The 27,010-nt window shown below is 43.4% G+C and overlaps 1 protein-coding gene across 1 annotated transcript in view; it reads left to right on the top strand.

The window, feature by feature from the left end:
• LOC144769675 (potassium voltage-gated channel subfamily KQT member 1-like) overlaps positions 1-27,010 on the top strand; it is a 1,318,465-nt gene that overhangs the window by 57,574 nt on the left and 1,233,881 nt on the right. The window contains exon 2 of the mRNA XM_078653870.1: positions 22,156-22,231. Within this exon, the coding sequence (XP_078509996.1) occupies positions 22,199-22,231 (33 nt within the window). The 5' untranslated portion in view covers positions 22,156-22,198. The remainder of the gene's footprint in view (positions 1-22,155; positions 22,232-27,010) is intronic.

Genomic DNA, 27,010 nt, shown 5'->3' with positions numbered 1-27,010 from the left:
GCTGGGGGTAGTGTTTTAGGGTTTAGGGTAGTGTTGTAGTGTTTGCGTAGTGTAGGGTCATGCTGGGGGTAGTGTTTTAGGGTTTAGGGTAGTGTTGTAGTGTTTGCGTAGTGTAGGGTCATGCTGGGGGTAGTGTTTTAGGGTTTAGGGTAGTGTTGTAGTGTTTGCGTAGTGTAGGGTCATGCTGGGGGTAGTGCTTTAGGGTTTAGGGTAGTGTTGTAGTGTTTGCGTAGTGTAGGGTCATGCTGGGGTGTAGTGTTTTAGGGTTTTGGGTAGTGTTGTAGTGTTTGCGTAGTGTAGGGTCATGCTGGGGGTAGTGTTTTAGGGTTTAGGGTAGTGTTGTAGTGTTTGCGTAGTGTAGGGTCATGCTGGGGTGTAGTGTTTTAGGGTTTTGGGTAGTGTTGTAGTGTTTGCGTAGTGTAGGGTCATGCTGGGGGTAGTGTTTTAGGGTTTACGGTAGTGTTGTAGTGTTTGCGTAGTGTAGGGTCATGCTGGGGGTAGTGTTTTAGGGTTTAGGGTTGTGTTGTAGTGTTTGCGTAGTGTAGGGTCATGCTGGGGGCGGTGTTTTAGGGTTTAGGGTTGTGTTGTAGTGTTTGTGTAGTGTAGGGTCATGCTGGGGGTAGTGTTTTAGGGTTTAGGGTAGTGTTGTAGTGTTTGCGTAGTGTAGGGTCATGCTGGGGTGTAGTGTTTTAGGGTTTTGGGTAGTGTTGTAGTGTTTGCGTAGTGTAGGGTCATGCTCGGGGTAGTGTTTTAGGGTTTAGGGTAGTGTTGTAGTGTTTGTGTAGTGTAGGGTCATGCTGGGGGTAGTGTTTTAGGGTTTAGGGTAGTGTTGTACTGTTTGTGTAGTGTAGGGTCATGCTGGGGGTAGTGTTTTAGGGTTTAGGGTAGTTTAGTTGTTTAGTGTATGCTAAAGGCATATTCGTTCTAAAAGTTTTCGTTATTTTAATTTGTGGCCTAATAGTACATGCGGGATTTCGTCATATATTCGCTAATCATACTTTCTATGGCAAAATGAACCCCCTCATTTTGTTCCTTTTTAAATTAAATGTTTTAAGAGTTACCACTTTATTCCAATCAAGATGGCTTCAGGTGTGCCATACCTTTGTAATAAGTAGGACTGTTAGCACTCTAGTTGTTCTTTAGAACACTCTGGGACATTCTGTCATTGGGCTATAGTTGGGCTACATCTGGCTGATATTTGGGCTACATTTGTTTTTTTTGTCTCTGGTGGCCATCTTTTGGCTACATTGGGCTACATTGGGCTACATTGGGCTACATTTGGGCTCCAACATATATATAGCCCAATGTAGCCCAATATATATTTTTCAAAGTTAATTTTCGTAAAAACCACTGGAGCCTATAACTTGAGACATAGCAAAGGCACATCGGGCTACCAGTCCCTACAATTTTGCCAAGTTTGGTGTAAATCCATTCAGCCGTTCAGGCTTAAAGTGAGGCCAACCACCCTATTGAAAATTGCATGGGAAAAACAGGTTTTGGGACCCCCCTTTTTTCTCGGACCCCCCTTGACGAAACCCCCCCAAATTTTCAGGGGCTGCTCAGAAACAGAATGTTCCATTTTCCTGAAAATTTCAGCCAATTCTGTCCTCAAACGCCAAAGTTATTCGACATAGAATTTTCAAAAATCCCATAGGAAAAAAATCCTAACTATATATACCTACTGGCTATCGCCAGTAGGTAATATATATATATATATATATATATATAGCAGCACAAATCAAAAATCCTGTTGATAGAAACAGCAAGCACACGGGTATCCAGTTGCTAGATTATTTATTACAAACCCCCTTTCACCCTTGACAGACGCGTTTCGCAGTAAAAGCTTCGTCAGTGTCAGTTTGTGCATAGGAATGATCGCCATTTTAAACCCCACCACACATTTCATTTTCCAACGACATAGAAGATGGTAAATCTAAGTCAAAGTGGTAGCCATCTTGGAGTGAAGTATTTCACATATGTTTCATTGGTTTCTATGGCGAATATAAAGTGCTCTAGTGCAAATTAAAAAAACATTGAACAGCAGCAAACATATCATTATTATTGTGCACGCAACATTTCATTAGTTAAGTCTAGTACCAAAATCCCATTAGTACATATACACAAATACAGTTTTTCTTGTCCTTCATTTTTGCTATAAAGGGGTGTATCCCCTAAGTATCCTTTTTTTTAGATTATGGGAACTTGGTAACTATGCAATTACAGTCGTGGTCTCGCCCTGTATAGGCTCGAATCCCACTAAAATTACATATTATACAATGTCACATATATTGGAGTTTCTTTAAGTATGGTCATAGGTTACTTTTTTCATTACCCAGTTTTGAACCATAGGATAGCAACTTTTCCTCATTTATAGATGCACCCACATTTCCTCATCATTATTGAGACCCCACGGTGTCATTGTTTTGAGGTCAATGATGTATCTGGATTCTGCGATGTGGAGTGCCTTTTCCCTATCCCCTCCACGTTCTAGACGTTTAACTTGGTCTATGCAATAGAAACTGAGGCGATCCCTGTTACTTCGATGAAATTCGGCAAAATGACGAGCTACCGGATAGGACTTGTCCTTATTCGCAATAGCTCTCATATGTTCCAGTATCCTCAGTTTCGTGGGGTTGATAGTGCTACCTATGTAGCGTTTTTTACAGGTGCACTCTAAACAATAAACCGTATAGTCTGAGTTGCAATTAAGATGTTTGGTAATTTTCCTATTCTGTTTTACTTCTCCAGTTCTCCCTGGATACTCTTTAACTTTTTTGCTATACTTACAGGCTTTGCAGCGTAGGCATGGAGAGAACCCCTTTATGTTATTTACGGCCGGGGATTCAGTCTGGGGGGAGAAATGACTGTGGATAAGATGATCTGATAAGGACTGGCATCGTCGATAAGTTATCATTGGCCTATCTTACAAATGTTTCTTCAAGATATTGTCTGTGTGTAGAATATGCCAGTTTTTCTTGAACGTGTGGACAAGATCACCCGATTTGATATTAAAAGTGATGATCATTCTGACTTGGTCATTTTCTATCTGCGCCTCTTTCACCACTAGGAGATCCCTCCTATTGGTTCCTGATACTTTTACAGCTGCCTGATTTAGAATGTTCTTAGAATAGCCCCTAGCTAGGAACCTATCACTTGCATCATTTTTTGCATTTTGAAAATCTTTCTCAGCTGAACAATTCCTTTTGAGGCGTAGATATTCACCATAAGGTACGTTCTTAATAAGACTCCTAGGGTGGTGGCTTGCCGCATGTAACACGGCATTGCCCGCCGTTGGCTTCCTATAGAGTCGAGTTTGGAGAGTATCATTCTCCACGAATACCCCAAGTCAAATAGCATACATTAGTTTCACTGATGGTGCTTGTGAATCTTAAATTAAGATCATTATTGTTCAGAGTGGTGATATATTCCTCCGCTGAGGTCCGGTCACCACGCCAAACAATAACAAGATCATCTATATCTTGTCCACATCAAGATCCTTTCACTCCACCTTTCATTAGTGCCGCCCCATGCCTCGTGCCTCTCCCACCAGCCCACGAACAAGTTTGCGTAGCTGGGGGAGAAGCACGAGCCCATAGAAGCGCCCCTTACTTGCCTGTATAGTTGGCCGGAAAAAAGGAAAAAAATAAATATATATATATATATATATATACATATATATATATATATATATATACATATATATTTATATATGCTGACGCTCCCTCAGCGCACCGCACAAGCCAGTACTCCCCAGGAGAAGAACGGACACAATTCCGGTAATCTGTGCAGCAGAGTTTTTTTTATTTATTTCATTTGCAGTGTCAAGGGTGCCGCGATCCGACGCGTTTCGGCGATCCTGTCGCCTTGCTCACCAGATACAAGCGTTTGTTAGTGCGTGAATTTTAAATTGTGAACTACCAATCACAGCACTTTTCGTCGTGTATCACATGACCATACCTCATAGCCATTAGAATAGACAACAGACTTACGCGAAGTCGAATTTACTATGGTAATGAAAACGAAGTAAATAATATCTGTGTAAATACATTGACATTGCACATCAAATATGTTGTGAGGAAAAGAAACATTGCAATTTTTTGGTATCAATACCCAAAAATAATATCTAAAACAATAAATATTATGCTCATTATTAAAAACATAACATTACATTGCAATGAAAACTTTTATCTTCTAACTGCTTAATGCATTATTATTTATATCACAACAAATCTGTATCAATTTGTAAGGTTTTTTGTTGTTGAGCTATTTGGTCACATGTATGCTAATCATATGGTATATTATCCATATTATTAAAAGTGCTATTGTGCTGAAAAAAGTGCAATACGTGAATAAAGTGCATAACTATAGATTAAATTATTTTTGGGGATCCCAGCCGGGAACCCCTTTACAAGGGAGAAAATCAGCATTATTGAATACAATATTATTTCAATATAGGAAACATTTACCAGCAGATTTATCAAGAATAAAGTGATCCGTGCATAGCAGCTGAATAATGGTATCTATAACAGTGCAAATTACGTCTGTGCAAATGAGCGTCAATAAATAGTATAAAACCACAAATAATCAATTCATGATAATACACACGATCATTGACGATCCAAATGAAGACATAAATAATGCTACTCTATATACAATATAAAATCAACTGTATGTTTTGAACCATTACGCAGATCGATTTCATAGATCTCTATAAATAGACACTTGCTTAATTAGTTTTATATATTCAATCATAAATAATGGTACATGTCCTCACACATATTCAGACCTCGAGGGCTCTTTGTGTCCAGTTCTAAAATGTATTTAGTTTCCAGTTGTCGCAGAGCTTTGGCTCTATTCCCTCCTCTTTTGTTGATGGGGACACTGTCAATCACAAAGTAAGATAATACATTCAAATTATTACCATGTTCAGATTTGACGTGTCTTGCAACGGAATATGTTTGGTCCGAATTAACTGTTGCTCGCAAATGTTGTAAAATACGCGCCTGCACTGGAAGTTTTGTGCTTCCCACATAGCGGAGACCACATATACAATTCAAGACATACACCGCATAGTCTGTTTTACAATTAAAATTGCCTTTGATCTCAATCATCTCATCCGAAAAAGCAGTTTTATAAGTTTTAGTATTTGAACCAAACTTGCAAGCTCTGCAACTGCTACATTTAAAAAAAAACTTTCTTTGTGGAGAACCATATATCTTTATTTACTAATTCTGGACTATTCTTGACCAGATCTGATCTCATCGAATATGCTTTACGGTAAGTGATGCTAGGTTTTACAGGCAAGACTCCCTTAAGAACCCCATCAGTTAGGACAATGGGCCACTGAGCATTGATGATTTTTCTTATGGCATGAGATTGCTTACTGTACGTGGTAATAAACCTGCATTGGGAATTGCCGTTATTGCTGACCAAATCTGTACCTACATCTGTGGTTGGCTCTGTTCCACTACTCTGGGCAGGGGTCATTGGTTGTAATAAAGTGCATCTATCTTGTTGATTGACTTTATGTAAAGCCAATTTTATTTTGCCTGCCCCATAGCCACGAGCTAACAGTCTAGCTTTGGCAACTTCCTGTGATTCTTTCCATGCCTCATCCGTACTACATGCCCTCCTGATTCTCAGAAGTTCTCCATAAGGGAGACTTTCTATGGTGTAACGTGGATGGAAACTGGATGCATGCAATAATGTATGGCCAGCTGTGGGTTTTTGGTACAGACTAGTTACAATATCTCCATTGTGAATTGAAACCTCAATGTCTAGAAAATTAGTGCGTGTGCTGCTTATATTACTAGTAAAGGTTAAATTGAGATCATTGTTGTTTATACATTGTACAAACTCATTTGCCTGTTCAGTATCGCCTTTCCACACGATAAAGACATTGTCTATATACCTCCACATATGTGCAATATGCGTATCAATAATTGCCTTATGGTGTCTTCTGAGGACATGCTCCTCCCACCAGCCTACATGTAAACATACATAGCTGGGGGAGAAGCATGCCCCCATAGCCACACCTCTCTTTTGTCTGTATATTTTGGCATCAAACAGAAATACATTGTTCAACAAGCATTTGCCGATCATTTCTACAATCATTTTATTGTGTTGATACATTCCTATATCTCTCTGATCGAGATACTATTTAACTGCTCTCAATCCGTCTTCATGCCTGATGCATGTATATAGTGCTGTTATATCCAACGTCAAAAACACCATATCATTGGTCCATTGCACAGTGTTCAGTTTGTTCAGAAAGTCTCTAGAGTCTTTTAAGTATGTGAGTAAAGCTGTAACAAAATCCTGCAGATAATAATCAACATATTTTGAGGTATTTTCAAAACAACTGTTTATAGCAGACATGATTGGTCTACCTTGCAGTGGGTTCAGTCCTTTATGTATCTTGGGGATAAGGTAAAACAAGTGTAAAACTGGGTATTCTTTGTACAAAAACTTGTATTCGTCCTTGGTAATTAACCCTTCCCTGGTAAGTCAATCTCTGCTTTCATTTCTTGCCTTTATTAGTTGTCATTTTTTCTAGCAGTCATTTTTTGGAAAACTTTTTTTGGGCAAATATATTAGGCCACCATTAGACTGCAGCCTTTTTAAATTGCATTACTTTTACACTTTTAATGTCTATTGCATACATTTGCAAAATAATAACGAAAAAAACATTTTAGGATTATAAAGAAGAGGCATATTGGCTTTGCTAATTCTTGTTAAAATATTTGCCCTGATATTATAAATACAGACAATCCCCTATGTGAGCCAATAAGGAATGCTTTTTGTAGTGATGGTGCTAATTCATCCGCGCAATAATCTGGGTAGTCAGAGTGAAGCAAAAGTTTCCAAGAAACTGTCCAGCACACTCAAGCATTTTTGGAATGTTGAACTCCTCCACATTATTTTACATCAGGCAGTAGTATTCTATCAAATACATTGTGCCCTACAAGCCAAATGAATACATTCATTTATTTCTTACTGAATCAGCTTCTTTGGCATTTGATTCATAAAATTCTAGAACAAATGCTAAATCCCTGTTGGTATACACATTTTAACTAACATGATACCCAGCAACTTTAAACTCTTTCCCCACACTTGAAGGTCTTCTTTGATTCCCTTCGATTATAGATTTTCAAAATGTGCCTGCACAAAAGCTCCTAATGTAATGGTAATTCCTATACATAAATGCTTCACATTATTCACCTATAATGAATATTTTGCCCACAGTGCGCATTTTTGTAGAATCGCTTGTGGTTTTCTTTCTCTGTCAATAGCTGACGATTTACATGCATGTTGTCTGCATGTAACATAAATTGTTTTAAATATTCACGGACAACCCCTTCCAAACATTCAGTCATTCTGATGTCTTGTGCTAGTGGTTTATCATAAATAGACGTGAAGTTGAAAAACGGCATCTGTGCAACGTTCCTTTATATCTGACAAATTGTTCCTTGGGAGGTCAATTGCTTGTTTCACCATGTTGTTATAAAGCACATCAGGTGCAAAGATATTTAGGCCCATTTCTAAAAGCTTTCTTTGCTAACTATACAATTATAAATCAACTTGGTTGGCTGCAGTTTCAGCATCAACAGCTTTTATGCAACACACTTTTCTTCCATGTGAAAGTTTAACAATGTAAAACAGGAGTTAGTTTTGAGCAAAATAGCCCATGTTGATTCTGATGTATGATTTATCGCAGTTCGTTTTTGTTTGTGAGTGTAATTATCTATTTCTTTCATCAAATTGGAGAAGGAAAATTGGAGGGACCGTAATTAAATTTAGGGATCAGCACAGGAATAGAATCTTGTATATTTGTCAGAGCTATTTACCTCGTTTACCTCCTCCTCGGTTATTTACTTTCCAAGAGAGAGCCATCTCTGTTGACCAAAACCCAGAAGGGAGGCCTCTAAAACATACTTTTCCTTATCTATGTTCTCATTAGTCTCTTTACGACTCTAAATTCTGTGCAGATTATCATATATTTCATAGAATAAAACTAAACAATCTTCCAATGTGAGGCACTCAGTGTTCCCTTTGGGTCTCTCACTTTTCTCATTAGAATGCAAATATTTGTTTCTCCCTAGCTCGTCAGTTGCTTCCCAAACACTCCCTGCTCGGGTGTTTTTTCCTTGTCTTTCATTTTTATCTGCACTCCCTGCCTCAAACTCCTCTGACACTCCTCACCCTTCCACTCCCTCATTTACCGTTGGTTTCTCCTCGCCCTGGCTACTCCTTTATCCCCAAATACCTCCTCTCCTCTCAGCAATCCTGCCGTGGTCCTTGAATTCTATTAAACACAATAGCTTTGCTGACATTTTTTGGAAGTTCCAGCAGCAGCTATTTGCTGCTAGGTCCCTCCTTTTTTAAAATGCACTTTCACACACATATATTTTTTTAATGTGCCATTCCAATATTGTTGTCTGACATCTTGGAACTGTTAATATAAAGAAACAGAATGGAAACTCTGTCCATACCATAAGTATGTGCATGTGTGGAGCTGAATGCATGCATATACAACATAGAATTATGACATATAGGTACATGCATACATCATCAAGCGTGCATGTGTACTCATCACCTTGCTCTTTTTTCGATCATAGGCAAAACCATTGTGCATGCAATGGCAGCCAAAAGGTGAGATTTATTGGCTTTACCGATGCTTGTTTTAAAAGAGGCCTATGCCAATTAAAGGAACAGGTATTGCTTCAAAAATGTCTTTCCCCTGAGACTGCCCAACATGATTACCAAGGGGGAAGCTGTCCAAGCTTCCCCTTTTCGAATCAGTTACCACTCCAACTCAGGCTTCATAACTGTTAAGTGGTTTGCAACCACACCTGCAGTTAGATACCATTGATACAGACATTTTTCAATCAGAAATAGGAGAGGAATCCATTTTCACACTTCCTCCCATTTATGATACAGAAAGATTATAAAAAGCCCTTTTGTGGTTGCAAACCCTGTGATTTTGCAAATCGCAGGATATAGGACTGCAAAAATGGCTTTGAACATCTGATTCTAAAAGTTTATACATGTGTGCATGCATCCATTAGTCCAAAACATATAAAGACTGTTATAAATTGTAGTCAATATGCTATATAAAATCCTCATAAAATCCTCATAACAAAAATGGAGATTTATTTAATATTTATGAAATTAATGAAAAAAAAGGTAGGCTTGATGGTAGTGTTTTTGATATGAATTCATATATTATAAACATATACGTACATTCATAAGTTACAAACCAAAATGTACATCTTCCAATTCCTTGTTATGTGTATTATAAAGTTGTGACATTACTTGCTGTGATATCACTATTGGTGGTTGACTCCATGTGATGTGACTGAAGACTTAATTTACTAAGTAGTCCCCCAGCTGTTTTTTACGACTGCAGTAATGCTGTAAAGTGCAATTTTGTTTCTGATATTATGATTCCCTACAATATATTTTAACAAAAGGGCTCGACGTTGCATGTTAGTAGCATGTTTAACTCAAAATTTAATAGGGTGGGACCTGGAGGAGTTCCCTGCTAGCAACCCACCAGCACCTCTTTCGTTTTCAAGATGTGTATTTTATTTAATTTATTTATTTAGTGTTTTATAGAGCGCGAACCAGACCCGTGAGGGTATCAGAGCGCTTTACAGTAGTATCGGGTGGGATAACAGGACAAAAAAAGGGGGGAGGGGGGAGCAGAAAGGATAGGGAGCACATAGTATGATACAGTACATGGCAAGAGAAACAATAAAAATATCTGACTGCCTATTGGGATAGGAACAGAATGATACAATAAGCTAGAAAAGCATTCTCAACGGCCTGGAAGATTGTTCGGCAGAGCAGGGTGGTAACAAAAGGAGAGGGGGCCAGGGATAGAGCCGTAACGATAGGTAAAGTCAGGTTATGGAGGAAAGTGTAACATGAGCATTAGGAGAGGAATTTGCTCAGTAGGAAAGTTTGGGTCTCCTTTTTGAAGTGAGCTAGAGACAATATTTTCCTGATGGCGGGTGGGAGTGAGTTCCATAATTACAGCATAATTCTAGAGAAATACAAAAAAAAATGATGTATGGAAATGCTTGAGCTAATCTTAACTATAGGCATTTATGCTGGACAGTATACAGTTGCACTGCGTTTTGCACATTATGCTGAGCATAGTATGGACACGAATGTTGTATCCCTTGAGGAAAAACCATTATGTTTTTTAAAGAACCCTCACCCACCAACCTAGTTGGTGTAATGCTTAATCATAGGGTTGCCACCTAGTGGGCCGAGTGCCTCCTAGGTGTGCTTCGATGCCTGCGGAGCTGGAATTTTGTGGGGTGAAAGGGTGACTTTAAGTGAGTGTAAACCTTAAAACTGCCTCCAGGATACGTAGGGTCTGACCTGGCCCTGGCAGCACTGGTCCTGAAGAAAGCCTCCTGACTCAGATTTGATTGGCTGAAATATGTAGACCATTTCATTTTTTGAGATGTGTGAGATCATTCATTCTCTGTCGCATCCACCCTTGATTTCAACCTGCCCCAGGAACTCTCTTATTAAAATCATTGTGATTTAACTAAGTATCCTGGAGGCAGTTTTAAGGTATATACTCACTTAAATTCATCTATTCTCCACACAAAAATCCCCCTCCACTGTAATCAGGCATCAAAGCACACCTAGGAGGCACTCGGCCTCCTAGGTGGGAACCCGATGAGGATGCATGCCAACAACTAGGTTGGTGGTGAGGGTTCTTTTAAAAAACCTAATTTTTTTTGCTCAAGTGAAACAACTTAAGTGACCAACAGAATGCTGGTCTATTGAGTCTGCATTCAGCTCATTCTTTTTGTTTGTTAAAAGAATAATTGTAGATGGCCTGAAGTTGCATTTTAAATACCATCACATCTGGTGCAGTGAAAAGCATGCTGGCAAATTTATTTTTGAGAGAAGGTGTGCCAGATGGAATCATCCCCAAAAATGGGTCATAATTTACCTCCCTGGAATTTGAAGAATTCCTTATGGAATTTGGGACCAACCACATCACACCGTCATTATATCGCCCCAGGAAGAATGGTATGGTGGAGCGTTGCAACAGAGTAATTAAGGAAATCATTCAATAATAATAATAATTCCTATTTGTAAACCGCAAACATATCACCCCCTTAAGGGTTTCAAGGTGCTGGGGGCCGTTAGGGAGATTAAGTGAGTTATTGCCCAGAGTCACATGATGCTGAGCTGCTGCCGGTGATAGAACCGTGAACCCCGCGCTTCAGAGTCAGCCGCTCTGGCCGCTGTGTCACACCTCTTGCATACAATTTGCATTGGTAAATGGCTTAGACTGAATGTTGGGGGTAAAAATGTATTGTGGGCAATTCCCACTACCACTAACTCAGAAACCAAAGTATCACCTTTTGTCTTGATGAAAGGAAGAGTTCGCGTTAAAAAACACGGAAGCCCTGCTGTGCCATACCTCAGGATTCCGCGTCCTGTCCCGAAGACAGAAGGTACATTTCTTTCCCAGCGTTCCCGTGAGTTCCCTGCGCTCCCATCACGGATTGTTACAAAGCGGCTATCATTTGTCCTGCAAGCCGCTTCCTTGGCAGTGCTTTGATTGATCATACACGCGAGTCGGAGACAGCGCATAAAGGCGCTCTCCTCGCGTTTTACACTACGGCCATTACTTTCCTACAAGCCGCTTCCTTGGCAGTTCTTTGTTTGTTTAAACACGCGAGTTGGAGACAGCGCAAAAGGCGCTCTCCTCGCGTACTTCACTGCGGCCATTTATTTACTGCAAACCGCTTTCCTGGCTATTATTGGTGTTTATAAGCGATTCGGAGACAGCGCAGGAAGGCGCTCTCCTCGCGACATATCACCGCAGTTATCCTTTCTTGTAAGCAGCTTCCCAGGGCATTTTCTGTGTTTAAGACACCATTAAATACCTTTTGTGCACTGCAGTCAGACTGGGAGGTAAGCCGCAGCATTCTTGTTGTTGCGGGGGTAGCGAAGTGCGGACCCGGCAGGGGGGAAGGAGCCCCAGGGGTCCCCCTAGTCACGTAGGCCCCTGAGTCCCTGCCCGTACTGCCAGCCTGCCCGTATTGCTAGCTTGCCTGTTAACAAGCCCAGGTGAGCTCAGCTGAGCGAGGAGCACCGGCGGTGCACCAGAGGTATAGCTGGAAGCTGCGCCGATTGGATCACCAAGGTCGTCTACTGTCTTTCTGCCGCTGTCTGCTGGCCACTACCTTGCTGGCCAGAAGGCTGACCACGCAGCATGAGGTCAGGGCGCGTCCAAGGATGCTCTATGAGCAAAGGAGGTACAAAAAAAAGCAAACGAACGCCGAAGGCGCTCGATGGGACTAGGGAGGAGCCACCAACCAAAACGAAGCCGAGAACACAGAGCGACTGCTCATTAATTGATATAACATCAGACAAATTGGATTTTAACAGCTCAAGAAGCGAGCAAACAAAAAAAGCAGAAAAGAGCAGTAAAATAAAAATCTGCCAAACTATGTTTCAGCCAAAAATCTATACAAAGTTCTGCTTCCTAAAAAACGCGGGGGATACCTTACTTTCAAACATCAATGAATTATCAGGTGTACAGCAACCTATTGAACCATCCCAGCCCTTACAGCCTCTAGAGTATATTGGCTCACAGACTGACAACAACAGCAAGGGAAGCCCTAGCCCTACAGCTAGAAGTTCACCGCAAGTGGCATCAACCCCTCAGCGCGACAAAAGCTGGATAACACAGGACATTACAACTACTGGGAAAAAGCTCAGAAGAAAAATTGTCTTAGAAACCAATCAAATCCAAGTACACAGGACTAATGATGCAAATAACTTGTCTGTAGACAAACTTGACAACAGCCAAACAGACATCCGTGACACTGCCGATGACACACCTTGTGAGGAAAATGTAATCAGCACGCGTATCGACACGCGCATCGTAACCGACGCATTAACGAACTGCGAACCAAGAAGCCAAGAGGCAACAAAGCACCTCAGTGACATTAAAAACAAGGAGGCAAGCGCGAAGGAGCGCTGGAAAGAGAATGAATTACCTCTGGGAGACCTAGCTACATCTCACAACGTACAAGGGATTGATTATAACAGAACACCGAGGCCTGAAAGGAATATAGCCAATGCAGACAAGCCAACAACTTCTCCGTCAGAGGTGATAGAAATATCCTCAAATCTGGGAAAGGAAGAGTGGGAATATCTCCTTGCTGCATACTCCCAAGATAAGAGCAGAAGCGGGATGAGTGCTAATACACTGATCATGACAACTGATGGCTCCCAGGAACAACAGGAGGAGGACGCGGGCGCGTCAAAGGGGGCACAAAAACGAATTATAACTCCAGGAAATCAAGAAGAATCCCCAAAACACATAAAGCACGAAAGCGCTTGGCCCAGCCTTTCTAAAAACAATACAACTCCTGGTAGAAGCCCTTCACTATCAATCAGACAAAATGGACACTCAATTAACGCTATTGGACACACTGGCCGTATTTGTAGTCGCCATTGACGGGAAGCTGGGCACGCTAAACACGCTTCTTCAAAACAAGCTTTATCAATCGCAAGACGCAAATAGAACAAACAGAGGTGGTTGTGGATGCGGCCCAATTATTGATAAACTTCCAACAATACTGAGCGATCTGTGCACACAGCTCAAAAGGTCTTTTCTGTGTCAACAATCCAATCCTTGCGACGGTCATTTTGGAGAAGAAACAGAAATCTCAAGGAACACAGAATTGCTGGGAACTAACAAACAAGGATACTCTAAAACAACAGACCCCTTATCCCACAAACCTAAAAGTATAGTGGCCAGCGAAACTGGAACATCATGTCCTCAACTTCCTGAAGCCTTGGAAGAAGCTAATGCAGATACAAAAATGAACGCTAAACAAAGACGTGCAAAAAAACGTAAAGGCAGGAAACATAAAACACACTCGAATCGCGAAGGTTTTATGCATCTCTTTGGGAAAACCCTTGCTGCAGAACAAAGCATACTCCAACCGGAGGGAGGTACTAGTATATCAGAGTCACCTGCAATTGTAACAGCACCAACTCAAACCACCAATGGGAAGGGGCAAAAAATCAAGAACCCGGAAACACTCGGAAATATTATGTACGAAGATCCAGAAGCCGGATCACAAGATAGGCTAACCTTACGCCCCCAACCCTGCGGGGACAGAAAAGTGATTCGAAATGGCCATCAAAAAGCAGCAAGATGTCTAGTACTAATCTTTCACAAATTATCAAGCAGGAACATATTCCGGGAAAAAGGCCTGGGAATAAGACGGAGCCAAAAAACCTAGGGAAGGGCAAAGGGCCGACAGATAGTAAACTATCTACTATTACTCAAGCTATTCCGTCCGCACACATATGGGTGGATCAGATTGAAGAAGAACCAGCAACCACAAAGACTGCGGATCTCACGTGTCACCCCCCTTGGCTCGGAGAGAACTACCAACTGGCTAAGCCGCCTGCATCAAATCAGCACATATCTGGTCAAGTAACAAGAGACATTGTAGTCAACACTAACCAGGCCAACCTACTGTAACACGAGTTGCAGAGCCCAAACCATTAAGCCAAACATACAAAGAGAGTGGGATCACAAACGAACAAAGAATTGTAACAGGTGCCACATGGTTCAACCCGGACTACATCTCGCAAGGAAGGCATGATACAATCAACAGAGGCAACATCCTACGGCTGTTATCCCATATCCCCTCTCTGGTAGAAGTGAAAAGCTCTGACCTGTTTTCTATCGAATTTATAGACGATGATGGTACGGGCAGAGAAAAAACGAAAGCAACTTGGGCCACAATAGCAATCTCTCAGAAAATACAAGCGAAGCCGAAATCTTCAAAAATTGGGGGATAACAATAAAACCATACCCAAAGCCAAGATATCCGGAAATATTAATTCCGGTGGCAAAGTTGGAGGACCAGGTCATCGCAAAAAGCCCCAGAATTTCTGTTCTCAGAGGAGCGGCAGGGACAGACGGAACAAACATCGACCAACATACCGGCATCACTCGAAGGATCGAAGATGGAAAAATACTACCAACTGGATTGTCAGACTTAAGATGGATAGCCAGAACAATAAATAACAACAAATGACAAACCGGCCTAAAGCCAAGTGAGAGCAATCATGACCTATTACGTATATGTTCGATAGATTATCAACGGCCTAGCCACCAAAATATCTGACTCAGAGTTTATGCACTACATTAGAACTTTCGATGTAGTGGCATTACAAGAGACTTGGCTTGCAGATCCCCCACATCTCCAGGGATATTTAAGTTTCTTTACCGGTGCAAAAAGGATAGCCAAGTACGGGCATTTACAAGGCGGCCTAGTAACATATGTATCAGTCACAAGCACCCTCACAGTAAAAGAAGTTGGACCATCTTCTACAGCGTCGCTGGCAGTAAACTTTCCCTTGGCGCAACTAAAAACAGGTAATGCTGATACCCACTTTACCCTGATCAATGCCTACATCCACCCCAAAAAGAAAACAAAGGCAGTCAAAGACCTACGCAACCACATGGAGGAGTGCATAAGGGAAAGACCTACTACAAATCTTATGCTCACTGGGGACTTCAATCTAAACCTGATGGGCATCTCGCAAGAAGACGAGATCTTAACTCAAAATTCAATTTGGGATATCCCATCACAAGGGAAGTCGCAAATATCAAAACAAACAAAACTAGGCAATCAGACCCTAGAAGAATTGGAACATTTCAACATCAGGGCTCTAAATGGAAGGTTCGCTGGAGACAACCCTCCGGCCTCAACATTTCACTCCACAAGAGCAAGTAGCATATTAGACTACACTTTCATCTCACTACCTTTATTTCAACACACAACCTCTTTTCGGATAGGCAAAAACACAGACAGCGATCATTGCCCCCAAGAAATCACTCTCGAAACTGTGAAGGCTAAATTTGAGCTATCCAACGGACCAAAAGAGTCGGTCCATACTGTTAATTTCCAAAAAATCAAATACTCGGCAGCAACTGATGAAACTCTAATAGAAAGGGCAAAACAGCATTTTGGGGCCCGCACTGGATCAAGTGAAGTTGCTAAATGGGAACAATTCACAAAAACCATGTCTACAAGACCTAAGTCATATGCAAAACCGGGCTGTGGTAGAAAGAAAACATTTACCCGAGAGTATGAAGCAAAAATGAGAGGCACAAAAACATTAATCTACCGCACGATGAGAGAACTTCAGCAGAAATCCATGGATATAGTGAAGCATGACCATTTATGGAAACGAAAAGCCACATTGAAAAAATTTAAATGGGAAGCCAATATATCCATGGAGGATAACTTGTGGGCAAGACTTCACTCTGATACCAAACGGAACGATGGGGCAAGGTTTTGGAAAACCATAAACTACCTCATAAGACCTATGCATAATGGGGTTTCATCCAATATCACAGAAGAATCATGGGCAAGTCACCTTGGATCCCATTTTAATCAGGCTACGGGAAACAACCAGGCGTTAATACCGGACGGTGAGATGGATACCGTTAAAGAAATCAAAGCACAATCAACCCAAATGCAGATTAGCATCCAAGATGGTCGGAAATCAACTTCAAATGATGATCTGTCGAATTCACAAAGCACTATTAAGCGCCAAATCCAGAAAGGAAGAAGAGAGGGAGCTCCAGGACCAAATGGAATCCTGCCAATCCTCTACAAACAAGATGTGAAAGGCTGGGCAGCAGCCGTTGAACCCCTCTTTTTGGAGATAAGACATTACAACATCCTGCCAGGCTCCTGGAAGGGCTCTATCATCTCTCCAATCTTCAAGGCAGGGGACAAGGCTTCCCCCCAAAACTATCGATTGGAGGCCCTAATTGATAGGTCCAGGGAAGGCATGGCTTGGCAGTTCGGGCTGGACTGTTCCCATGAGGCACAGGGTCAGACTGATTTGCATATAGCCATGTCTGAACTGGGGTGGCAGAGTGGGCTAAAGAACGGTGATGGATTAAACCCAGATCTTTTGACTGGGTGTGAGTGTTTGATTGGTTCAGATGCTCCGTCCATCACCACCCCCTTTTGTACCGCTTTGGCCGCCATAAGTGTGGCAGGGTATGCTCAGACGTGAGTCCCTTGCTCACTTTGCCACTGGATTCAAGCAAGCCGGGCTGAAGACTGCTGGAATGCCATAAACCGGTCCTCGGAAGCTTTTTTCCGGTCCAGGGAAGGCATGGCTTGGCAGTTCGGGCTGGACTGTTCCCATGAGGCACAGGGTCAGACTGATTTGCATATAGCCATGTCTGAACTGGGGTGGCAGAGTGGGCTAAAGAACGGTGATGGATTAAACCCAGATCTTTTGACTGGGTGTGAGTGTTTGATTGGTTCAGATGCTCCGTCCATCACCACCCCCTTTTGTACCGCTTTGGCCGCCATAAGTGTGGCAGGGTATGCTCAGACGTGAATCCCTTGCTCACTTTGCCACTGGATTCAAGCAAGCCGGGCTAAAGACGGCTGGAATGCCAGAAACCGGTCCTCGGAAGCTTGTTTCCGGTCCAGGGAAGGCATGGCTTGGCAGTTCGGGATGGACTGTTCCCATGAGGCACAGGGTCAGACTGATTTGCATATAGCCATGTCTGAACTGGGGTGGCAGAGTGGGCTAAAGAACGGTGATGGATTAAACCCAGATCTTTTGACTGGGTGTGAGTGTTTGATTGGTTCAGATGCTCTGTCCATCACCACCCCCTTTTGTACCGCTTTGGCCGCCATAAGTGTGGCAGGGTATGCTCAGACATGAGTCCCTTGCTCACTTTGCCACTGGATTCAAGCAAGCCGGGCTGAAGACGGCTGGGATGTCAGAAACCGGTCCTCGGAAGATTGTTTCCGGTCCAGGGAAGGCATGGCTTGGCAGTTCGGGCTGGACTGTTCCCATGAGGTACAGGGTCAGACTGATTTGCATATAGCCATGTCTGAACTGGGGTGGCAGAGTGGGCTAAAGAACGGTGATGGATTAAACCCAGATATTTTGACTGGGTGTGAGTGTTTGATTGGTTCAGATGCTCCGTCCATCACCACCCCCTTTTGTACCCCTAATTGATAATGAGGCAAAGTACTTTGCAGGCATACTCCTGGAGGAATTGTTGGCATGGGCCACAGAAAAATCCCTAATTCCGGTCAACCAGACAGGCTTTGCAAAATCAGTAGGCACAATGACCAATATTCTAACTATTGGCATGCTCATAGATAAGGCAGAATTAAACAAAATACCCATCCACCTTTGTTTCATAGACTATAAGGCTGCCTTTGATCACATAAATCAGAATATTTTATGGTCGAAACTGAATGGCTGGGGTATACCGAGGCCTCTGCTGGATCTGCTGATCAACCTTCATACAGAGACCTGGGTACAGATAAAGGTGGGGGATGGATCAGTTCTGTCAAGGCGAATACAGACCAATAAGGGCCTCAAACAGGGCTGCGTCTTGGCCCCCACTCTCTTCAACCTGTTTTTGGGTGACCTTGTACCAATCCTAAATAGCTGCAATTCCCACGCTCCTAAGTTAGGAGGGCTCCAACTACCCTGTCTTCTATATGCAGACGATATAGTCTTAATAAGCCACACAAAGGTAGGGCTTCAGCATCTTGTGAATACAACACACAGCTACTCAAAAGCAAACAAACTGACAATAAATCTGGAGAAAGCTCAGTCGATGACCATCAGTAAGAACAAAAGTATATCTACATCGTGGTTCTGGAACAACACACGAATTAAAGCTACATCGATGTACAAATATCTAGGAGTAAAGATTGATAACAGCGGGCAGTTTACCGCTCAGAGAACGAGCATCAGAGGAAAAGGGCTCGCTTTAGCAATCTCTTTAAAAACATTAAATTGCAATGGTTTTAATTAACTATGCTAATTAAAAATGACTTACTTATTATTAGATGGAATCATCCCCAAAAATGGTCATAATTTGCCTCCCTGGAATTTGAAGAATTCCTTATGGAATTTGGGACCAACCACATCACACCGTCATTATATCACCCCAGGAGCAATGGTCTGGTGGAGCGTTGCAACAGATTAATTAAGGGAATCATTCAATAATAATAATAATTCCTATTTGTAAACCGCAAACATATCACCCCCTTAAGGGTTTCAAGGTGCTGGGGGCCGTTAGGGAGATTAAGTGAGTTATTGCCCAGAGTCACATGATGCTGAGCTGAGCTGCTGCCGGTGATAGAACCGTGAACCCCGCGCTTCAGAGTCAGCCGCTCTGGTCGCTGTGTCACACCTCTTGCATACAATTAGCATTGGTAAATGGCTTAGACTGAATGTTGGGGGTAAAAATGTATTGTGGGCAATACGCACTGCCACTAACTCAGAAACCAAAGTATCACCTTTTGTCTTGATGAAAGGAAGAGTTTGGGTTAAAAAATTAACTGCATTTGGATGCAGGAGACTTTAGTTGGTGTCAGTGAAAGGAGAAAGGCTGCTCAAGATAAGTATGTGAGGAGTGCATCTAGACGTTTGGTGGTGAAGGAAGGCGATATGGTCTGGGTCAAGAAAGTTTGTTCTGGGAAAGGAAACAGACAGTTTTCTAGCCCTAGAGGGGTAACAAGAGTGGGAACACATTCTGTGACCCTGAATGATGGAAGGTGCTGGAACAAAGAGAAAATATCTGTAGTTCGGATTGAGAAAACTGAGGATGTTCCAGGTGTAAAAGGATTGCTTGAGAATGTTATTAGAAGATTGTCTAGGGATTGAACCATCTTTGCCCGTTAAGGTGCAGGAGGTTTGTACTCTATGTAAAACCCTGGCGGAGAGGAATCCCCCTGGTGCTTCTGCACCATGTGGATGCACACATAAAAGGTCCGTTATTCATTGCAATTGTATTGCGGTGCCTGTTTTAAAGGCACAGACATGGGAACGGCAAAAGAAAGCCCACCAGGCATGTCTTGCACTCGTAATCTGGCGGGAGGCCTCACCACCCTGCGCCGCACCGCCAAACTTGTAATCGGGCCCTCAGTGTCCCTTAGAGTTGTGAAATATGTTATTTAGTTATTACATGTTCATGAATGAAATTTTGCTAAGAGGAAAGATTTGTAGGGTTCGCATCTGGAATGTATGTCTTATGCTTGGAATATGTAATATTATAGTGGTGTTTGAAGTGCTATCTTTGAAATGTGTGTTCAGTTACTGTGTAACCTGTTTCCCTGCCAGTCATATCATAAACAATAGTAACTTTCTTACTTTCTGGGCAGGAGCTTCCTTTCAAGTTTATTCATACCTAGTCATCTATTTCTGACTACTGGGTGTCTGGGTCTTTCACACAGGCTAGACAGAAGCAGTAGGGTAGTCTAGCAGAATATCATGGGTTTATTCATAGTTTAGTCACACCTAAAGTTAAACAGGCAGTCAATAGTGCCATGTTCAAAAAGCACTGCAGCGGGGTCAGAGTAGCTATTCAAGCATTTATTAACATTCCTTGACACTTGGAAGGCAGTCTACTGCAAATCAAGTCAGGTACATCTTAGGTTAAAATTCCAACCACTCAGGCTGGGCCAGGTTTTCCTTGCTCTGCATGAATGCTTGGTGGAAGAAACCTGTTTTGCTTTCAGAATGTTCTGTAGGGGCACATGTGGCACAAGGATTCTCCAGTCTAATAACCTCTGTTGCGATAGGAAACTGTGTGTATTCCGCTCCTGGCAGACCCTCTTAGCACAGAAACAAGAAGGAGAACAAAGTATTGTGGATGAGCTACAGCCATCACTCATTTTGTATTCATTTTTCTTGCTGGCAGATGTTCACAGTCATTTAGGCATATCCAAATGAAAGATGGACCAAAGGTGATTACTGTGAGCCACCTAGAACTGTAGTGTAGGGAAGTCCCTTTAGTTAAGACCCCCCGATGATGCGCATGTGAATGACAACAGAAAACGACTGGCTGACTTAGTCCAAGGATTTCAAAGATGAGTCAGAACCACATGGCATGTGATGAGCTTCATCGCAAACTGTGATGGGAAAATGGCCCTTCTGAATTGCATTTTTTAGTTTGTAAAAATAAAAAAATTAACCAAGCATCTGCAGCTGGCAAGTGAGGCACAAATGCCACGAAGCTGACCAGGGGACACACTGGTTGTGGCAGAGTGGACAGAGTGGTGGCTGTGCAGGAAATGGCTACCATGCGTCTGTTGTTCATGGTGATGATTAGAATTAAGTGTACAGAGGATATGAATTACACATCCTCAGGTGAATGTTCTCTTCCAAGAGTGTATAAGCATCCTGAGGACAGGAGCATGTCCCCCCCGCCTTTCACTTACTTTAGAGCCTGGGGAGGCATTTGTCCACAGCAGCACAACAGTCGACAGCAAATTATGTATTAGTATAAAGTCACAGGCCATGTGGATCTTCTGCAGAAACATTATAATTTACTTCTCTCCTCGTCCCCAGAGTATTCGTGGCCTTTTCCTCACCATCATTCAAATGTTCAATAAAACACTTGGCCAAAAAAGGACCTTTGCAGCATCGCTAGTGACAGCAGAACAGGGCAAGGATTATAGTCCAACTCTGTCACATCATCCGATCAACAGCAGTGACCAATAAGAATGACCCCGTGCTAAACAATGTGCATTATTCTTAATGTCAAAATACATTTCTCCGTGACACCTGTTGACCAAAATGTGTGTTCATTAACACAAAGCAATGAGTAGTAGAAACATGCTTAGCCCTATACAGGTGCAACACAATATGGTCGAATGTACTACTTCCTATGTGCCAGAGACACTTATACCAATATAAATGGAGTTGTTCCTTGTGCATCCACTCACTAAAAGCAAATTCAATAAAAGTTTCAATAAAAATTCAAAAAAATAGTGAAGTCGAGCTCGCGACCATGAGTTTGCAAACATTTCATATTCTTCGAAGTGACATCCGCTGTGTGCTGTGACGTTAATCTCCTGTAATCCTCTGTGCATTCTCTCTGTGTGCACCTGCCTTTTACGTTTTTCACCGTTTGTTGCCAATCTGTTGCACCTGAACAAAACAAATGTATGCATGAAGTGTCTAACAAAAGAGGAAAGCATGCCCAGTGTGACATGTGTGACAGGCCGGTTATGACCTTTTCTAAATCTCCTTTTTGTCTTTTTTCCATTTTCCTATTGCTCCGTTGCACTCACGAAGGCTCACCGAAGCGCACCGGACAGCTGTAAAAGTCATCCGGAGAATGCAGTATTTTGTAGCCAGGAGAAAATTTCAGGTAAGCAGCTGTCAAGGGGAACCACGGGCCTATTTTTAACTTGTGCTAATAGTATTCACCGGGTTTCTTCTAACAATTGATTCAGAACTCAGTGGCCATAGTCATTTCCTGTGCTCTGATGACACTGAAATCCGGAAATCGAGTGCAACTGTTGTGTGTAGGCTTGGGTGATCTTTTAATTACACTGGTAACATTCATGAAATTCCCTCATCGTGTGTTGTATGTATGCAGTTTTCAGAATTTGGCGAAATTTCACATTGTGTGATTTTTATGTGTGTGCACACACCGTATTAAAACAAGTATTTACAATGCAATGGTCTCGGCATCATTAAAAGTAGAGCTATTGGCATTGCTCATGACATTTCTTTTTTTTCCCTTAAATCATAAATAACAGCACTCACTGCTCTGCGCACTCACTGCTCTGCGCACTCACTGCTCTGCGCACTCACTGCTCTGCGCACTCACTACTCTGCACTCTGCACTCACTACTCTGCACTCTGCACTCACTACTCTGCACTCTGCACTCACTACTCTGCACTCTGCACTCACTAGTCTGCACTCTGCACTCTGCACTCACTACTCTGCACTCTGCACTCTGCACTCACTACTCTGCACTCTGCACTCACTACTCTGCACTCTGCACTCTGCACTCACTACTCTGCACTCTGCACTCTGCACTCACTACTCTGCACTCACTACTCTGCACTCACTACTCTGCACTCACTACTCTGCACTCTGCACTCACTACTCTGCACTCTGCACTCTGCACTCACTACTCTGCACTCACTACTCTGCACTCTGCACTCACTACTCTGCACTCACTACTCTGCACTCTGCACTCACTACTCTGCACTCTGCACTCACTACTCTGCACTCTGCACTCACTACTCTGCACTCACTACTCTGCACTCTGCACTCACTACTCTGCACTCTGCACTCTGCACTCACTACTCTGCACTCTGCACTCACTACTCTGCACTCTGCACTCACTACTCTGCACTCTGCATTCTGCACTCACTACTCTGCACTCTGCACTCACTACTCTGCACTCTGCACTCACTACTCTGCACTCACTACTCTGCACTCTGCACTCTGCACTCTGCACTCTGCACTCACTACTCTGCACTCTGCACTCACTACTCTGCACTCTGCACTCACTACTCTGCACTCTGCACTCACTACTCTGCACTCTGCACTCTGCACTCACTACTCTGCACTCTGCACTCTGCACTCTGCACTCACTAATCTGCACTCACTACTCTGCACTCACTACTCTGCACTCTGCACTCTGCACTCACTACTCTGCACTCTGCACTCTGCACTCACTACTCTGCACTCTGCACTCACTACTCTGCACTCACTACTCTGCACTCTGCACTCTGCACTCACTACTCTGCACTCACTACTCTGCACTCTGCACTCACTACTCTGCACTCTGCACTCTGCACTCTGCACTCACTAATCTGCACTCACTACTCTGCACTCTGCACTCACTACTCTGCACTCTGCACTCTGCACTCACTACTCTGCACTCTGCACTCTGCACTCACTACTCTGCACTCTGCACTCACTACTCTGCACTCACTACTCTGCACTCTGCACTCTGCACTCACTACTCTGCACTCTGCACTCTGCACTCACTACTCTGCACTCTGCACTCACTACTCTGCACTCTGCACTCTGCACTCACTACTCTGCACTCACTACTCTGCACTCTGCACTCACTACTCTGCACTCACTACTCTGCACTCTGCACTCACTACTCTGCACTCTGCACTCACTACTCTGCACTCTGCACTCACTACTCTGCACTCACTACTCTGCACTCTGCACTCACTACTCTGCACTCTGCACTCTGCACTCACTACTCTGCACTCACTACTCTGCACTCTGCACTCACTACTCTGCACTCTGCACTCTGCACTCACTACTCTGCACTCTGCATTCACTACTCTGCACTCACTACTCTGCACTCTACACTCACTACTCTGCACTCTGCACTCACTACTCTGCACTCTGCACTCACTACTCTGCACTCTGCACTCACTACTCTGCACTCTGCACTCACTACTCTGCACTCTGCACTCACTACTCTGCACTCTGCACTCTGCACTCACCACTCTGCACTCACTACTCTGCACTCTGCACTCTGCACTCACTACTCTGCACTCACTACTCTGCACTCTGCACTCACTACTCTGCACTCTGCACTCTGCACTCACTACTCTGCACCATTGCGAAGATTCAGCCTTAATGTATGGACATTCGTACTGTCCAGCATATGTGTAAATGATGCTCCACTTACACGGTCACGGGTATAGATAACCAGCACTACACTTGCATAGAATACTATGAGAAGTCGAACATTCCACAAGGGTTTTAAGCCACTTCTGAGGTACCAGCCAAGTATTTCTGCCTCTTCAGAATCACCAGTGGCACTTTTTGTACATGGTGTGAGGTAAGGGTTACTCTTTTGCTGAGATACAGAATCGCAGAGGCCTCCTAAAAGCAAAGTTGTTCCCCTGTGCAAAACAATTATCTCATCAGGCAGCCCGTGAGACAGTAAGCATGTGCGCAATACGAAGAAAGTGGAACGCGAAAGAACGCAAAATTGGATCGTTTCCCCCGATTTCTGTAGTTTCCCTCAATTTCTGCTTAGGGTCGTGTGACCGAGACTCGAACCCGGGTCCTCTCGGTCCGAAGTCGAGCGCCCTAGCCGTTAGGCCACCTCCTCTCCGCTATAAAAGCGGCATGCGGGGAGCATCTTGTGGTTTTCAAAACCCATTTGGGCGGCCTACTCTCCGCCTCCGTATCCCGTGTAATCGGAAATGTGTGGCACCGTCACAAGCCTCTCCGTAATTAGCACCGGGGCTGAGTAACGAGAGAAAGGATTACTCCCTTATAAAGTGCTTGAAACCCGGCTATCGGTATAAAGCGCCACTTAGATAAACAAGGCCACAGTTAATTGAATGCCCTCCATTTATTTTTTAGGTCTAAATTCAATCGCGGGCCCTATGCTTTATCCCGTTCTCAAAGAAAGGGAACTTCGTATCCTTTAATGTAAGTTCTTGAACTGAAAAGCTTATTATTCTTTCAACAGTAGCATGTCTCCCTCTTGTTTAACTCCACCGAGAGTTTCATTTGCAAGAGAGTACCCAAAGCGCTACTGAGAAACTAGGGGCTGTTGCATTTAAATATCCGCAAGCCCAACACCAAGGCTGCCTAGTCTTGAATTTGTCTTGTGCTTTTTTACTACGTAGGCCGCTAGCAACCCTTCCGCCTTCCGGCCATGTCGGAGGCTGCCCCAAGTATTACATTATTTATCTTGGCGCTGTGCAATGGAGTTTCTTGTTACCCATCTCAACGAGCGTCATGTTATCGACCTTAGACGAATGATAGGCAGGGCAGCCCTACAGGATCGGTGCCTCCTGGTCCTCGTGGTGTCCAGCTGGAGGGCCTACTCTTCAGGGTGCAATTGAGAGACCTGAACTTGCCATCACAACTGTCAGTCGAAATAGGGGGCGGGTTATGCCTCTCACCGTGGCCTCGGTGGCCTGCGCAGTGCCTACCTCCCGGTGCTGGAAGGTATTTCGTGCGTAATAAATTGGACATAAGCTGGGCAGTCTTTAATAAGAGGACGTGCAAGATTATCCCTTTCACCGGCCAAAGCTTATCTCTCAATGGATGGCTGAGGGCCATTGCTCTACAGTTAATTAGCAGCAGAGGTAAATCAGGCTCTGGAAGGAGACGATCTCCACACATCTATCTTTGGAGAGCTTCTTAGGTCACAAAGGACCGATGTGTGAGGCGGGAGGAGGCCCGAGAAATGAAAGAGCAAACGGCTGGAAAGGATCCCAGTGCATCTGAGAAAACCCAGCGCTGAACACTGTGTATTTCAATATAAACAAGAAATCACTGAGGTCCGTTTTTTTTTTGCCGAGTTTTATATGCGGTAGTTTTATATAGCGCAAACTTGACCCGAATCGGGTATCAGAGCGCTTTACAGAGCACCAGTTACGTTACATGAGGACACAACACTCACCTTTAAAGTTGCTGGGGACGGCCGCCGGTGCAATCTGCAGACTGCAGAGTTCACAGGAGAGGAGGGGCTGGGGCCGGGAGGAGCAGCTCAGGCTCGCAGTCCGTAGTCGCAGGCTCCGCTCAGCTCGAAAGGAATTTGAAAAGGAGGAAGTGGGGGGGGGCAAAGATAAAGGGCAAGATTACCGTGTCACTGTTCTGTTGCATGCAATGGTGTACGCGCTCGCACCATCTGGATTGCATTACACGGGCACTCTGACAGCTCGTAATTAAGATTAATCACTCTGCCGTGCTCGTTCTCGCACACAATATGCCACATCGGGCACGCGTAAGTTACTTACATCCTATCACGGCAACGCTAATACATACACAGCACAGCGAAGACGAATCACTAGGCAGATGACAAAATACACTAAGGAATGTGTCTGTTCAGACCCCTAGAGATCCTTTCTTTCTTCTTTAGCATTAGGAGCTCGAAGCTCCACCCCCTTCGTGGGCGGAGGCCGAGCCCTAAAAAAGGCCTTGCAAGGTACCAGCCTGAAACTGGTTTGCATAGAAAATGTTTCATCAAGAGGTATTTTTCTGCTATTCCTATTGGATTTTAGCAAGAGTTGTTTATGCAGATGTGCATCACTGAAAAAGAGTCACGCAGGATAGTAGCAAACCACATCTGCCTAGGAAAGCATAATTTTGCACACTTTTAATGGACTTGTGACATTTTGAAAGAAAAAAATACACAAG

The sequence above is a fragment of the Lissotriton helveticus genome, chromosome 1_1 (assembly GCF_964261635.1).
Source record: "Lissotriton helveticus chromosome 1_1, aLisHel1.1, whole genome shotgun sequence".
Taxonomy (NCBI): domain Eukaryota; kingdom Metazoa; phylum Chordata; class Amphibia; order Caudata; family Salamandridae; genus Lissotriton; species Lissotriton helveticus.
This window is presented reverse-complemented; position numbering and strand designations above follow the sequence as displayed.